The sequence below is a fragment of the Panthera tigris genome, chromosome A1, assembly GCF_018350195.1.
Source record: "Panthera tigris isolate Pti1 chromosome A1, P.tigris_Pti1_mat1.1, whole genome shotgun sequence".
NCBI classification, from domain to species: Eukaryota; Metazoa; Chordata; class Mammalia; order Carnivora; family Felidae; genus Panthera; species Panthera tigris.
In genome coordinates, this window is record NC_056660.1 from 101,083,484 (window position 1) to 101,099,335 (window position 15,852).

Genomic DNA, 15,852 nt, shown 5'->3' on the forward strand with positions numbered 1-15,852 from the left:
AAATAAAAAGTTTAGACTACCAATTTTCCCTTTCCCTAACCCCTAATTTGTCACTTTTTCTGGTATATACCTTTGCTGCCTGCCACATTTCTGCTTTGTCCTACATATACCAAATGTGCAGAAAGCTACTGTTAACAAAAAGACACTAACAAAATACTGAAGGAAAGACCTAAGGTAGAGCTCTGGGTTATGAACCACATACTTGGCTGAAATATAAAGGCTTTCTCACAGGATGAAGTATCATAAATTACCTCAATATCCTGGCCACAGCAATTTGAGAAATTCTAATACTCAAACCAGCCTGCACAATCTCATGGCTCAGAACTGCATGTTGCATTAATGCAGGGACACCATTTCAATTCATGCAAACAGCGTTCTTACTCTAACCACTATTATATAAAGACATAGAAATTGATCTTTATAGGGGCGCCTGGGTGGCTCAGTTGGTTAAGCGATCAACTTGGGCTCAGGTCATGATCTCGCAGTTTGTGAGTTCGAGCCCTGCATCGGGCTCTGTGCTGACAGCTCAGAGCCTGGAGCCTGCTTCAGATTCTATGTCTCCCCCTCTCTCTACCCCTCCCCTGCTCACGCTCTGTGTCTCTCTGTCTCTCAATAATAAATGTTAAAAAAAAATTTTTTTAAAGAAACTGGTCTTTAAGAATATCAAAACCAAAAGCTTCTGGTAAGTAAAATAAGCCTAAGCCATCATTTTTTGGGTTTTTTTGTTTGTTTGTTTTTTTAAATCCACACCCAAGGTTTTTAAAAGAAAAACTCATAATCTGTTGTGTATTTTTTTTATGATGGATATATTACAATTTTAAGTCTAAGCCTGAAAAAGAGTTTTAGCTACTCAGGGAATTTATGCTATGTTTTTCTGTTTTAGAACTTGGAAAAACAAAGCTTATTTTTTTGTGTTTCTTTTCATTTACAGATAATCAATTTATTCTGAACTTCAAATATTCTACGCACCAACTTCAGATAGTTCTGCTAATAAACAGGAGTGATTAAGACAACATCTGGCTTTCTTAAAACTCTTAATTCTGAAACATTTCCCCTGAACTCTGTTAATGATAAGAAGTGAATGTAATGACAAAAGTGTCCTACAGGACCAGATAGGGCAGGTGGGACAGGGGCAGAAAGGAATGCCACGTGCATTTACAGCTATCCTCCTCCTAAAAGGATTACCTTCTGTGTAACCAAAGCAACCACAAAAGGATCCTGTGCAGGTAGCACAGCTAGGTAAGACATACATCAGGGGCATGATCGTGGATCCTGGTTGAGGGGCTAAGACTTCAGAAAGAAAACCTCTTCAGAACCTAGGGACAGAGAGGTGAGGAGTACCCAAGGAGGGAGGAGAAACAGATTCCCTTTTAGAGAATTTTTTAAATTCCCATTCCTTTTGAAGGATTCCAAATGTGGGCTAAGCTAACTGGCTCCTTTGTAAATACCGTGGCTATCAGTAGCGAACATGTTGCTAAGAGATCAATTTTCCTTCAGAGAATCCTAGTTTAGGATTCAAATCAAGAATCAAAGACTTCAAAAGTAAGTTTATTTGTTTGTTTTTGTTTTAAGTGACAAAACAAAGTTATTAAGAACCATTCAAAGTATTTCCAAAGTCAGTAACATAAAAAATGGTGAGAAAAGGCGTGCGTGGGTGACTCAGCTGGTTAGGCGTCTGTTGATTTCAGGTCTGGTGATGAGCACGGAGACTGCTGGGATTCTCTCTCTCCCTCACACTCTCTCTCTCTCAATATAAATATATAAACTTTAAGGAAAAAAAAAAAAAGATCGGTAGATATTTTAAAAGAGAAAAGAAAGATCTTCAGTAACAAAAAGCACTGACATAGGAATCGAGACTCTGAATTATTTTTCCTTCTTTATGTGTGTACTCCTGGCAAGGCTGCTGTTTATGTCCCATAAGTGTATTTCACTGAGCTCACGTGTTCTGACTGCTACACACGGAAGGAATGGGAAGCAGGGGAAGGAATCAGGAGGCTACTAGCACAGCCAAGGTTAAGAAAGGACGGTGCCTTAGGCTGGGATCGCAACGGCGAAAATGTACAACAGGAGCTGGATCAGGAAGGGGTCACCGCAGGCCTGAAACCAACTGGAAAAGGATGGCTACGGAGGCCGGAAATGGAGGCCGTCTGGCCTGCGTACCTGGAAGAGGGGTGCCGTTCACCAGAACAGGGCACGCGGCAAAAGCACTACCTCTGAAAGCAAAGCTTGGCAGCTGAACATGCTGAGCTCCAGGTCACAGCAATGCGGCCGAACGTCTGAGCTCAGAGAGAATTTTCTTTGAGAAAGGTCGTTCTAGGTCAAAGAAATGACCAAAATATTGGGACTTTCTAAATCAAATTCCTAAAGTGAAACCTCAGAATCGCCACACCGGCTCAGACCCTCGCCCTTTCAGGTCGGGTACCACAGGTTCTTTCCATCAATGGGTTATCTACGAAAAATCCGCACCTAACGTCATCGGTAAGAACACATCAAAAGGGCAATACCTGCTTTGTTTCTTGAGCAGTCCTCAAGTCTAGCACAATGTAGCCTATAGTTTCCTTGGCTGAAGATACGGGATCCAAGGCAAAACACTGCAGTTTGATAGGCGTGCGCTGCAGCCTGTAACGTAACAGTTTATGTTATAGACGAACTAGCTTCTGCTTAATATTGAGCTGATGTTCTGCTAGTTTTGAAAAGCTGCCTGCTACTAGCAAGACAACTATAATTCTTTCGGATAATCTCTATTTTCTGCAAAACTTCAACTGACATGAATTATTCATCATGCCTATTTATCTTTACACCAAGTAATACTACAACCACATCAAAAATCTTGGTCTCTCTCATCTGAGGAGCTATGCTGTAGGTCAGTGCTTTTCAAGCTTCTCTACCATACAGAACTCTTTAAAAGTTAATAAATTAAAATTGAACATGAATCTTCAAGATTGATTTTAAATTATCCTTACACTGTCATACACACATAAAACTACCAATACACATACGTGCTTAAAGCTCTTTTTGTCACTAAAATAATGAAATCAACTTCAGAATTAAATACCATAAAACCACAGACTATTGAAAGTAATAATTCATTGTAATACACAACAATGTTCTGTAAGCATGACCTTGGCTGGCATAGCAGGGGTTCTTGAGAGTCTGAAACCTCTATAGTGGCTCATACATAAGCTCATTAGATTCGACCATCACTGTTACCTAATGGAATGACTATAAAACTTGCACTTGGCATACAGTCATTATTTATATACATGCAATTTATCTGTGTTCTTTTCTCAGCCTCCAACACGCAGAGTGGTACCACTTGGTATTAACACAACTGTGAACACCACGGGCACTAATACCTCCTATCAGGACTCTGTGCAGATATTCCAGAAGTCACTGAACACAAAGTTTTGATCTTCTAAGAATTTAATGCCCTTGCAAATCCCCCAAACAAATCCATGGACCGATCTGGCCACATAAGAAAATAAATTTCTCCTTACATTCACTTTTTAACTTCGTAATTTTATTTGCTTTAGTCCTAAGACACACCAATGAATGAAGTAATTCTGTGCTTTCCAGAAAAGAAATATGTTTTTCCAGTCCTTTTTAAAATAGAAGTAGCCACGCTCTTGCCTGTTTCGAGTCATCTGAGTTCATGAAATAAATAAGAGGCTGGAGCTTTAAGCCTGTTTTATGTACTGATATGAAGTGTTTAAAGGGCTCAAATTAAGTATAAAATTTATTAGAGACCCTTATGTAATTACTATACGCATATCTCTACATATCCTTAGCAAGCCAGATAAAGTTATGATAAAGGAAGTAATAGAAATTACAGTGAATTCCAACCCATGTTTAATATTGGGTAACTATCATTACAGCACTTCTAGAGTATCCTCTCAGACATCAGGAAAAAAAAAAAGCTACACGTAATGGTTAAAAACTTAGGCTCTAGAACTCAAATGGCTGGGCTCTACCATTATCCAGCTGACTGCCTTGTAACAGGTTACTTACCTTCTTAGGCCTCAGTTTTTTCATCTGTAATTGGGGGAAATCCTAACACCCACTTCATAGGATTGTCTTGATGTTCAAATGAATTACTATTACAAAGTACTTTGAAAACTTCCTAGCACGTGAGAAATAATGTATAATCTAGAAAGAGAGATTTATTCATCCCTAGCAGCCTAAAAACTAGAGCAAAACAAATGGAAAACAACAGTCACCTGTGCTGATGGAGTGCTTTCCTGTCGATCTCCCAGGCTAACTCGGTAGCAAATTCTGGCTGGTCGGTGTGGTTCACAGGGTCAGTAGCCAACTGTTCTCCGTCAAACTTTGCTTCTACTATAAGCATATGTTTTGGACGCTTGGGGAAATGACGACCTGGAAAACAAAGACTATACAGGTTAATCAGAACTGTACAAAAATCAACTATGATCTTTTAGCACGTTTTAAAAATACACATTAGGAGTTGTTGACTTATATAGTCCACTAACTACCTACTAATGTGTACTCTCACGTACAAATTCATGATTCATAAGAAAGAATCAAACTGAAAGCTACAATTTGTAAATTAGTGATTCCAAAATATTAACGTGCACATGAATCACCTGGGGACTCTGTTAAAATGTAGATTATGGTTCACTAGTCGAGGCTGAGAAGCTTTTTTTTTAAACATTTATTCATTTTTGAGAGACACAGTGTGAGTGGGGGAGGGGCAGAGAGGAAGACACAGAACCGGAAGCAGGCTCCAGACTCCAAGCTGTCAGCACAGAGCCCGATTTGGGGCTCGAACTCACAGACCATGAGAGCAGGACCTGAGCTGAAGTCAGAAGCCCAACTGACTGAGCCACCCAGGTGCCCTCTGAGAGGCACATTTCTAACAAACCCCCACATGATGTCAATGCTATTGTCCTTGATTCACGCTTTGAGCAGCAACGATCTCAGTGACGTTTAGAAGAAAAATGTGATTCCACTAATTTTAGATATTACTGTATCAGAAGTTAAAATGGAACAGTCAAGTCTTCTGGAGAGCTGGGAAATAACCCAATAAGCAAAGCCAACCAACATGCATCATAATTTTCCTGTTAACACAGTTAGGAACACTCAGCAAATCAGCCCAAGAAAAACAGACACACGTATTCATTCATTCAAATCTCAAGGATAATGTTGTCAATCATTTTAAAAATATTCTGTCTACCTATCACTTTTCCCTGGTACTGCCTGACCCCCTTCTTTCACCGTTTACTAAAGGCATTATCAGAGTCAGGTATTCTCTATGTCAAACGATGGGGTACAAACAAGAGTAAAACAGAGTACATCGCCTCAAGGAATTGAGGGTCTAGTGGAAAGAAGCAAACTGAAAACAGTGCCAACAGGAAGCTAAAAACTAGGGAAGAATCTCACAGTCAACCTGTTTGTAGGTCTGGCGCAGGGCATGGTGTTGAGACACGTGTCTCAACACGTTTTGACCGATATTGAATAAATACATACCAGCTGCTACTCACCCTGCTACACTCCTCTCAGTAGGAAGTAAAGGGGTCAGAGAGATTCTTGATTGGAATCCTCTGACTTTCAACCTGAAGCTCTCGTTTCAAACTCCCCATTTGGGAGTCTTAGTACAAGTGTCTTAGCAGAGGTCTCCCAATTAGCACTCACAGGGGCCTCTCTCTGGACATCATTTTGAGCTGCTCTAAAAGATCATGGGGTTCCCCAAATGCATTTCATGTCTGTCAGAAAGCCTGTATTCTCAGTCACACCATCATAATCATACCATCCACTTAGCCTGAGAACAGAGGATATGTACTGGAATGAAGGGGCACCTCCCTCATTCCAAAGACAATACCTTGAGAACAGAAACCTTGTCTTTTTCATCCACGGATTCCGGCACATAGCCCAAATTTGACTCACGGTAGAAACCTCATCATTTTCTTTTGAATAATGGGCATTTCTAGAAGTGTAGTCAAGAAACTGAACGTAGCTCAAAATAACTGAAGAGATGGGGACGTAGGGACAGAGGGCAAGAGAGAAGAGGCTGAAAAAGCAGGCAAGAGGCATACCGTGAAGGGCCATGAATGCTGTTCTAGAAAGTACAGACCTTATCCTTTAGGAAACTGTAGGATTTTTAAAACAATTAAATTCGCATTTCAGAAAGATTACCCCTAGATGGTAATGTGAACAATAGACATTCTCTGGAAAGGGGGGAAAAAAATTTATGAAACAGACCACTGAAAAGATTACTACAAGAGACCAAGCACATCATGAGGGGCTCAAAGCGGAGCACTCACAGTGGAAACTTCCTCATTTAAAAGTTTCTATGAAGCACCTCGCATGATTTTAGCAACAAAGCTTGGTGACCATCTGGAAGAAGGGGATGGAACCAGGAAGATGAAGAGCCCCAGGTTCTGGGCTTGAGGCAACAACATGGTTATGATGAATGGAAACACAAACACAAACACAAACACAAAAGGAGACAGTTTGCACGGAGGTCCATGGTCCGGTTTTAGGTATGTTTAGGGCAACACCTAACCGACAGCCCTGAATCGAGGTTCTCTTCTCTGCACACCGATACTAAACTTGCAGATAATGCTCTCCTACTTAGAAATATAGGCTGCCTCCCTATTTTTTAGAACATTAAACTCCTTGGCTTTCAAAACCCTCCAAGGCCTGCTCACTCCAGCTACACAAGCTTATTTGACCAGAATATTCCTCAATGTTCACCTCCCTTGACCCTGGTCATCTTGCAGGACCTCTTCATCATTCCATCCACCAAAATTACTCCATCATTGGCCTGGGTTTGTTTTTTATTTTCCGTTTTTCTTATGTTTATTTATTTATTGTGAGAGAGAAGAGAAGCAGAGGGAGAGGGAGAGGGAGAGAGAATTCGAAGCAGGCTCCGCACTGTCAGCGCGGAGCCCGAGACGTGGTTTGAACTCATGAAATGAGAGATCATGAGCTGAGCAGAAAGCAAGAGGCAGGCAGTTAATGGACTGAGCTACCCAGGCACCCCTGGCCTGGGTTGATCTAACAGCCAGTAAGGACTTCCCTCCATCATTACCTAACTACTCAAAGCCCTTAAGCCATCATCCCCACCCACCCCCAAAACCGATGTTTACAGCCCACATCCCATATTTTTAATACTATACTGCACTCCAACATACTGTGTCCTGCCTGTGAATTTGATCTTCTGAAGAAGACAGAATCCTACATCCTTGAAGGGAAAGAACGTGCCTTTTATTTGGGTTTCCTCATAGCAGGGAGCAAATGCCAAGTCCAGAAGCTTTTGTTGACCAATTACAAGGGGATTTCAGCCCTCTGTCTTTAAACAATCAGTAAGAGAACAGCTAAAAATGCTGCCCCAACAATTTAGGGGTTCTGGTCAGTTTTCTGTGCCAAAAGCCATTACCACTCATTCCCTCTTACCACCCACCCCCCCCCCCCAAATAGTACCAGGCCTCCACAAAATATCTCCAATGGTGGGGGAGGGGGGCGGAAGGCAGCCATTCCTCAGGCCCAACTGAAGAGGACTACTATGATCAGATTATTCAAAACCCATCTTCTTTTTTTTTTAATTTTTTTTTTTAACGTTTATTTATTTTTGAGACAGAGAGAGACAGAGCATGAACAGGGGAGGGGCAGAGAGAGAGGGAGACACAGAATCGGAAACAGGCTCCAGGCTCTAAGCTGTCAGCACAGAGCCCGACGCGGGGCTCGAACTCACGGAGCGTGAGATCATGACCTGAGCCGAAATTGGACGCTTAACCGACCAAGCCACCCAGGCGCCCCTCAAAACCCAGCTTCAACTTACCTAGCAATTCCTACTCCCTCCACTTGCCTGCAGCTTCTCTCCAACCACACTGAATTTAAGCAAGGGCAGAATGCGCCTGGCCTTTCCACACCTTAAGGGTTCTTTCCTCTTCCCTTTGCCTGGAAAGCCCACCCTTCCTCTTTTCCCCTGGCACATTCCTACTCAACCTTTAGGACCCAAATAAATGTCACCTCCTCCGGGAAATTTTCCCCAGAGCTGGTCTTTCCTTCTCCTACACCCTGATGAACTATACACATTCTCCAGGCTATACTGTTTACTTAGGTTTTAGGACCCGGGCTGTTTCACCCCTACATTCCCAGCACAGTGCCTGACACTCCATGAGCCTGCAATAAACAAAGGTCACTCCTTCAACACACCAAACTTCTAGGAACGTATGTAACAGACCGTCTTGACAACTACTCCTCCTAAGTCCCCTATCAAGACTTAGTAAAGGGAATGGCCCCCGTAACACTTCAGACTGCAGGAAATAGGGATTCGAGTCGAAAGCAAAGCTCTCACAAATGGGATCACCGGGAGGCCCCTGAACAGAACGTGCTTTCCAGGCACCTTAGCTCACGAGTAAAAGTCATCGACGTGCTGCTTCTGATGGAAATCGTTTTTCCTACGTTCTCTGGGGCTCCGGCTATTCACGCTAAATATCACCTATCCCTAATAGCTCTCACGCTCCCTTGAGAGGTTTCTAAATCAATCGCCTAACAGGCCTCAGGAAGTACAACTTTGAACAAGTCTTGCGGGACTGCAAAAGGAAAGATGACAGGGTTCGTAAGGTTAACAAAGTCTCAGTCGCACGCCACTCGGTTAAGTCAGGAGGCTGCAGGTGCAAATGCAAGCCCCTTGGCCGCTCACCTTCTAGGATGGATACAACGATGAGCAGTTGGTCGGACTTGGAGACCATGGTCGCGGTGGGCGGCCCACAGGCGGGGTCTGCTTGGGGTAAGAGGGACCCGGGTGAGATGCTGGAGGCCCGCGACCACCAGGAGGAGGGCTCCCTCCGGGGCTCCCACCGCCCGCCCGCGGCCCCCGACGCCGAGACCCCGCTCCTCGGCCCGGGCCCGCCGCCGCCTGCAGCGCGCCCGGCTCCCCTGCCCCGGACCGCCAGCCCGACCCTAGCCCTGCCCCGACTCCACGGAAAGGCAAAGGCGGCTCGGCCCCCCGGACTGTCTGCAGGGAGAAGCGAACCCGCCGCCGGAGGACCTTTTGCCGCCTGTGTGGCCGCTTTTCAAACGCCCGGGCAGCCGCAGCGGCAGCCGCCGCGCCCCGCTTCCGCCTAGCAACCAGGCCCGCAGGCCCAGTGCAGGGAGGGCGAAAGCTGGAGGACAAAGGGTGATAGAGACCAGGGCAGTCGAGGATAGAACGCCCCTCAGCCCGCTTCGCCTCCTGCCCTTTTATGCTATGTTCCAGAGCCCTGGGGAAAGACTAGGCCATCACCTCACAGCGCCCCCTGCTAGCCGGATGGGGGAAGGCGGGCGAGTTGGCGGGGACCGACTGCGCAAGCGCACTACTGCAGCAAACGCTGCCTGCAGTGCCCCTGCGTGGAGTGTCAGTGTGGTGTAGTCTCTGCTTTTCCCCCGCAGACACACCTCGGAAATCCAGCAACGGACACTGAAAACACGCACACGCGCACACAAAACTAGCTCCGTTCCGATCCCCGGTGTCACTACTGCTTAAAAATTAGATCACAGAGTGATCTAATGAATCTCACATCATCTACTAGACGAAATTCAGACTTAAGTCTGGACTGAAAAAAATCTCTAAGTAGGACTCGCGCCGCACCGCGAGTGTTCACGTTTTGGAAACAAGTCGCGTCAATACGGTAATTACTGTAACTGCTGGAGGTGACGTAAACTCTTCGAGAATTTCCTGTACTTTAGAAACAAAAACACTGTCACGTGGGTAGGGGAATTAAAAGTATAGGTTTTTCCGGTCCCCTGACAACCGAGTAACTAATTAGCACAATCAAGACCCCAATTAAAGAAGGCATTCCTCCCAACCTTCGGCCTTTATTTTAGGAAAGATGAGAAATCTTTTGGGGGTTATCTACCTTGAAAATGGACCTCGGGCAGGGTAGAGGGAGAGAACAAGGAGGAAAAAACAATCCCCACCCCACCCCCATTTGTGCCCAAAAGGAAAGGAGAAGGATGTGAGATCGGGCTAGACGACTTCTAAGACCCTTTTCCGTTCCCTTCAGAGCCCCTTGAAATGAGGCATTATGCAATATAAAACCAAATCATCTACTTTGGGTTCATCACTGAACAATGCATTGTTTTGTGTAAGATGTACATACAGAATCCAAAGTAGATACCATAATATAGTAAACCATCAAGTACCCAGAACCCAGCTTCAACAATTATCATTTAAAGACCAATCTTCATCTGCTCTGTTAACTTGCAGGAAGCCCCTAATATCGTATCAAGTCATCTCCTTCGATATCTACCTGTGAAAGAGAAAGATTTTTTAAGTAAGATTTTAAGAATCTTAAAAGATCTTTTAAGATTCTTAAAATCTTACTTAATTGCATTATTTTACCTAAAAAAAAATAAAATAAAAATAATACTCTAAAACCTTTAAGTATACACCGTTGAAATTTCCCTGATTGTCTAATAATTGTTTTCCAGTTGTTTTCTTCAAATCAGGATCCAAAGAGGTTCCAAAACACAATGTACTTGGTTGACCTGTCTTTTGCCTCATTTAATGGATAGGTCACTCCCAATTTTTTTTTTTTTCCCTTGAAACTCTTTATTAAATCAGTTGGTCATGTATCCTGCGGAGTTTGCCACAGTCTCAATTTTGTGGATACAATACAAATGTCATTATTTTACACACCCTCTATGGAGCAGTCTAATAAATATGTCTACACCGACAATACTCAAAGATCAGCAAACAGATCAACAACAGCAAGCAAAATACAAGCTTATTATGATGTAAAACACTCTTTAGTTTAAGCCTTAGACAAAAGGAAGCCAAAGCAATGAAACCAGTGTCTCCAAAGGAGAGAATACTCCTGGAAATCAGAATCTGGGACCTACTTCTACGACTTACCTGCTAGGTGACCTTAGACAAGTCCCTTCACCTCTCTGAGCCCCCGTTTCAGCTCTACAATAGTAGTATACATAATTTCTTAGTTCAGGACCTAAATGTATTAAAGGCCGTTTGGTTATCATCTTTTGATATGAGCAATAACAGACCTTAAGTTAGTAGCTGTAGAGAACTAGGAATTGCCATCAACATGGCCTCATTGTTTTTGTTTTAGGATCTCCATCCAGCAGGGCTGAAAAGCTACATTGTAAGCCATCACTGGATGCCAGAGAATAATCTCAAATCAGAAAAGAAAAATCTGACAAATCAGTAAAATTAACTCAGAAACTTTTTCACATAGTACCATTTTCATATAGTTCCCTTTAACTGGACTTTCCCCCTCCCCTGAACAACACGATTACTCTCAAAATCATGTCATCAGAGCTTCTGAAGTCATCGACGTAGCTGGTTCTCTTTTTACATACTGTACAAAACTAACGACAGAAAATTCCCCATCTATCCCATCCAGAAATGAAATTATAATGCGAATCCGCAGCGATAGCCTCTTCACCTGTTATTCTATCATCTAATTTTTTCATATGTGATATTCAACAGTGGTAACTTCAGTTCTGGCATAAACCCTATGTCAGCTTAAATTTACTTAGGTAAATGCTAATAGGATATAAAAATGTTGTCTAGTCGACAATGTGAGATCCATTATAAACATGCAAATTCAAATTGTCAACCTAAAAGCGTATCACATTAGGTAGCTTTCTCTTTCTATGAATTTCTATCAAAAAAACAAACCCCAAGAAAGCAAAGTATTTTGACTCATGTTAGGTCTTTTTCTGGAGCTATTTTACATTTTGGAAAAACACACTCCTTATAGTATGCCTCTATAGTTTTTACCTTTTCAGCAATATTTCTGGCCCAAGACAGGAAGGATCAGGAACTATGTTCCCCTTCCTCAGTCCTTTCCCTTGTCTTTTCCCCTTGTCACCCTACACACACGCACTCACACACACATGCGCTTAGTACAATTCCAGACAAGCTAACAGGAGTAACAACGTGAACACATTTATTGAATAAGTGCTATTTGTAAGAGCATGGGGCCAGACCCTGACCCTCCAGAGAGTCTTAGAAAATAGTTTCCTTCTGGCAGAGGGAGTGAGAGTGGAGGTACTAACTGGTACTCAGTGTCAAGATGACTTCACTTCTTGGGGCGCCTGGGTGGCTCAGTCGGTTAAGCGTCCGACTTCAGCTCAGGTCACGATCTCGCGGTCCGTGAGTTCCAGCCCCGCGTCGGGTTCTGGGCTGATGGCTCAGAGCCTGGAGCCTACTTCCCATTCTGTGTCTCCCTCTCTCTCTGCCCCTCCCCCGTTCATGCTCTGTCTCTCTCTGTCTCAAAAATAAATAAAACGTTAAAAAAAATTTAAGATGACTTCACTTCCAACTCAGCCTCTGATATCGTTAAACTTGGCGATGAATTCAGGTGTCCTTACTCCCCTGAAGAAGGGCCACTAACACCCATGATAAGAGAGGCAGGGGAGCCCCAGAGGGAAGACCCATGCATACCAGCGTTCCAAGTTTCCACCCTGTTATTAGCTTTGTGACTTGGCCAAGTCACTTTCTTCTGAGCCTCAGTTTTCCCCTCCGTGAGACAGGGTGTATTTGTGAGGATTAATTGGCATTGTTTCTGTGAAGAACTTGGGCCATAATGAAATCTCTGAATGTGGTAGCCATTTTTATTGTTCACGTGGACGGATAATTTATTCTGGTCTTCGTCATTTGTTTCTTTTTTGGTTCTACAAAGACAACCATATTTTTTTTTATATCCCCTCACCTTGGCCTATATTTATGTTCTAAGAGTTCTAAGGGTGATATCTGCCCCCCCCCCCAAAAAAAATGTTTGTCTCCCTGGCTCTTGTGAAAGACCAGAAGAGAGAGTTCCAAAGTCCAACACTCCTTCAGGTCAGGCAGTGCTATTAACTAGTGACGAATGCTGGGCTGCACCAGGACAGAAGCAGAGCACTGTGGTTGTCTAAAGGGACAGCCCTTCTCTCCCCAGCTGGTTATTGCCATGCAGCAAAAGCCAGATTTTCCAAAATTCCTTAAGAAGCTAGAATTATAGATTTTAATGTGCACGCATTTGATTTTTAAATGCTTGTTACTAATTTCAGTTAAAAACCAAAACAACAAATGGCAGCCCTTGGATATACACAATGTGGTGGACCTCACATGCTTTGGTCTCCTCAGATGCTATAAATATATTCTCATTAAAATCAAAGACATAACCCCCCCCCAAAAAAAAACCCATAACAACACAATACAAGCCAACCAAAACTTTTTCCAGCCACACTTTAGTTACCTCTGACCTACATTCTGTAAGGTGGTTCTAATAGGCATCCCTGAAGGGCAGAGAAAGGATAGTAGAAAGGAAAAGAGAAGAGATTATCTTAAAGTGGGAAGGAGAGGGGTGAGGGACAGTGTGGTGGGGACCCGCATTCCAACCCTTGACAGAACTTTCAGGAAGGGATTAGCAACAGGGACTAGAGCTGATGGATCCCCAGGGAACAGAGACTGTAGACCCCCGTTTGTCATACTTGGCACAAGTTCTTATGCCCCTATTTTTTTAATGTTTATTTATTTTTTAGAGAGAGAGACAGAGCATGAGCAGGGGAGGGGCAGAGAGAGAGGGAGACAAAGAATCCGAAGCAGGCTCCAGGTCTGAGCTGGCAGCACAGAGCCTGATGCAGCGTTCGAAACCACGAGCAAGATCATGACCTGAGCTGAAGTTGGACACTCAACCGACAGCCACCCAGGCGCCCCATCTTATGCCCCTAATTTGACACAGAATCAATCAGCAAAGTCACTAGAAGAGGCCATGAAGTCTTGGATGATGGTTGGCTTATCAGTGACCCAGAAGAGCAAAACCTTGCAAACAGCCCCCCGCCCCGCCAAAATTTGCCCTGGGTAAGGACCCCAGCACCTTTGCACCACATTTTGTGTGTGCAGTAGGAGCCCCCGTGATGACTGAGATTGAACTTCTGCCTGGCCGGGGAAGCTTGAAGTAGAATTGAAGAATCTGAAGAAAACCCACATTTCTTGCTCTCCCTCCTTTGTGGAGTAAGCTTCATGGGGTTACTTTTGGGCTGGGATGAGCTTTGAGGCACCCAGTCATGGTGTTTGTCACAGTAGCTCTCTCCCGGAGGCAGGGTAGACACCAGAGAGTGGGAGACCACGTCCTACTCCATAGAGACCCTTCTGGAACTGTGGGAAAGGGCTGCAGGCCAACAGACGGTGCTGCTCAGATTTGTTTTGAAAAGACAAGGACATCAGTAGAGCGCCCGCTTTCCAAAGGCAGCCAACTTTGAGGGGACTTCATCTGAGGGAGTAAAGGACACAACAGATGGTATGTGCTGGGATGAAACCCCCACCACTGTGACCCTGTGTCATTGAGAGACACTATGTGACCCTCAGGGACTTTGACTCACCTGTTATGTAATCTCTGATGGGTGTCAATTTCTCCCTCCTCGAAAAAGCTTCCTTTTGAAACACCGAAGCCAATAGTAGAGGAAGAACTGGTGCGGGCCTACTCAGCTGTCCGGAGGAGACATTCCCCAGGCTTCTGGGTGTTTTGGCCCACAAAAGTCTGACCCCGCCAAACCGTAAACCCAGTCTTCCGTACTATAAAATACCTCTGGCACAGGAGTTCTATTTAATGCCGATGTTACAAGTGCATCTGAAGGGTATAAAACTATTCCCTGCCGCTCTGCCTTATAGTCACCATCAACCACCAGAAATTACAACAGACAATAATTGCCCAACATCCCTGCCCCCCACCCTGTGGATTCAGACAAAAAAAAGCTCTAAACATATGGCCTGGATTCAGAGGGAGACAGAAGGCTCTCTCAACTTCTCACCCACATCCCTGAGCGCTAGCCCAAGCGGCCCCCACAGCCAGCAGCTAAGCAAGCTTAGTCACGTCATTTCATGAGTGGTCTAACGGAGCCGATATCCCTTGGCAGCTGCATAAATCACAAAACTGTCCTTCCCAAGTTACTGTATGTGTTTTTGCCGCCAGCCCAGAACTTTTCATTTGCCAGAACGTGAACACTTCCAGAGAGACCCTATCCAGCAAGTGTAGCAGGTAACGGGGTGTCGAATGGGGACTTTGTTGCCTTGGAGTCGTCACCCATGACTCACAGGATGACGAAGAGGTGTCGTGCCTCCTTTGTTCTGAAGAGCACCCGGGACAACAGAGGCCCAGGCGCCTCTCCTGGCCTTTGGAGGAGGTGACCACACTGGCTCAGCATGACCATCAGTTGAGCAGTCACCTAACGCTGTGCTCAAACATGATGGGCTGAGGTGTGGCCAGTGACAGGCCTGAGGGTCTTCCCATTGGGGAGAGCGAACGTGCCCCCCTCCTCAGCCCAGGCCGAGTAACGAGGAGTAAGTCAAAAGGAACTTCCCACAGACATGGATGGTCTTTCTCATCAGCAGCTCACTGTGGCTACTCAAGTAGTTAAGTAGGAAGAAGTGAGAGAGAGAGAGAGGCTACGCGTGTATGTGTGCGCATGGGTGTGTCAGAGAGAGAGAAAGATTAGCATTAGCAGCCGACATCATGTTTCGTTGTGGCCAAAATGCATGAGATCCCCATAGATGAAAAGAATATGGCAGAAGGTCATTTCTGCCGAGCCATTCTGGCGTCCAAGAGGCCAGACCACCAGGTAAGGAGACTGCAACCTTGAGAAGCTGAGGCGTAGACTCCAAGAGGGGAACTGATCTGGTTCCAGAAGTTGAGCAGGGGGAATCAAAAATGGCTGAGTTAAGGCAGGTCTTCGAGAGCACGACGCAGTGTTTTGGGAAGCTCCCCACACCACCTCGACCAACATTGCCTCTAGAAAGGATTCGCACCTAAGTCCCAGGAGAAGCAGCAGTTAGCTGGGAGCCTCTCACACGGCAGCAGAGACTGACAGATCTTGAACAGAGAAAGAGCAACGGACAAGACAGGACCA

General features: G+C 44.6%; 1 protein-coding gene across 3 annotated transcripts in view; it reads right to left on the reverse strand.

Annotated features, from left to right (window-relative positions):
* Window positions 1–9,124, reverse strand: part of CEP120 (centrosomal protein 120) — a 74,105-nt gene extending 64,981 nt beyond the window's left edge. For 2 of the 3 annotated variants that reach the window (XM_042982838.1, XM_042982856.1), the window contains exons 1-4: window positions 9,014–9,124; window positions 8,666–8,743; window positions 4,218–4,374; window positions 2,505–2,619 (exon numbers count right to left, since the gene is read on the reverse strand). In XM_042982838.1, coding sequence (XP_042838772.1) covers window positions 2,505–2,619; window positions 4,218–4,374; window positions 8,666–8,714 — 321 coding nt within the window. In that variant the 5' untranslated portion in view covers window positions 8,715–8,743; window positions 9,014–9,124. Of the gene's footprint in view, window positions 1–2,504; window positions 2,620–4,217; window positions 4,375–8,665; window positions 8,744–8,998 lie in introns of all 3 variants that reach the window. The other variant, XM_042982849.1, reaches the window with a different exon arrangement.
* Between the last annotated feature and the right edge of the window lie 6,728 nt (window positions 9,125–15,852).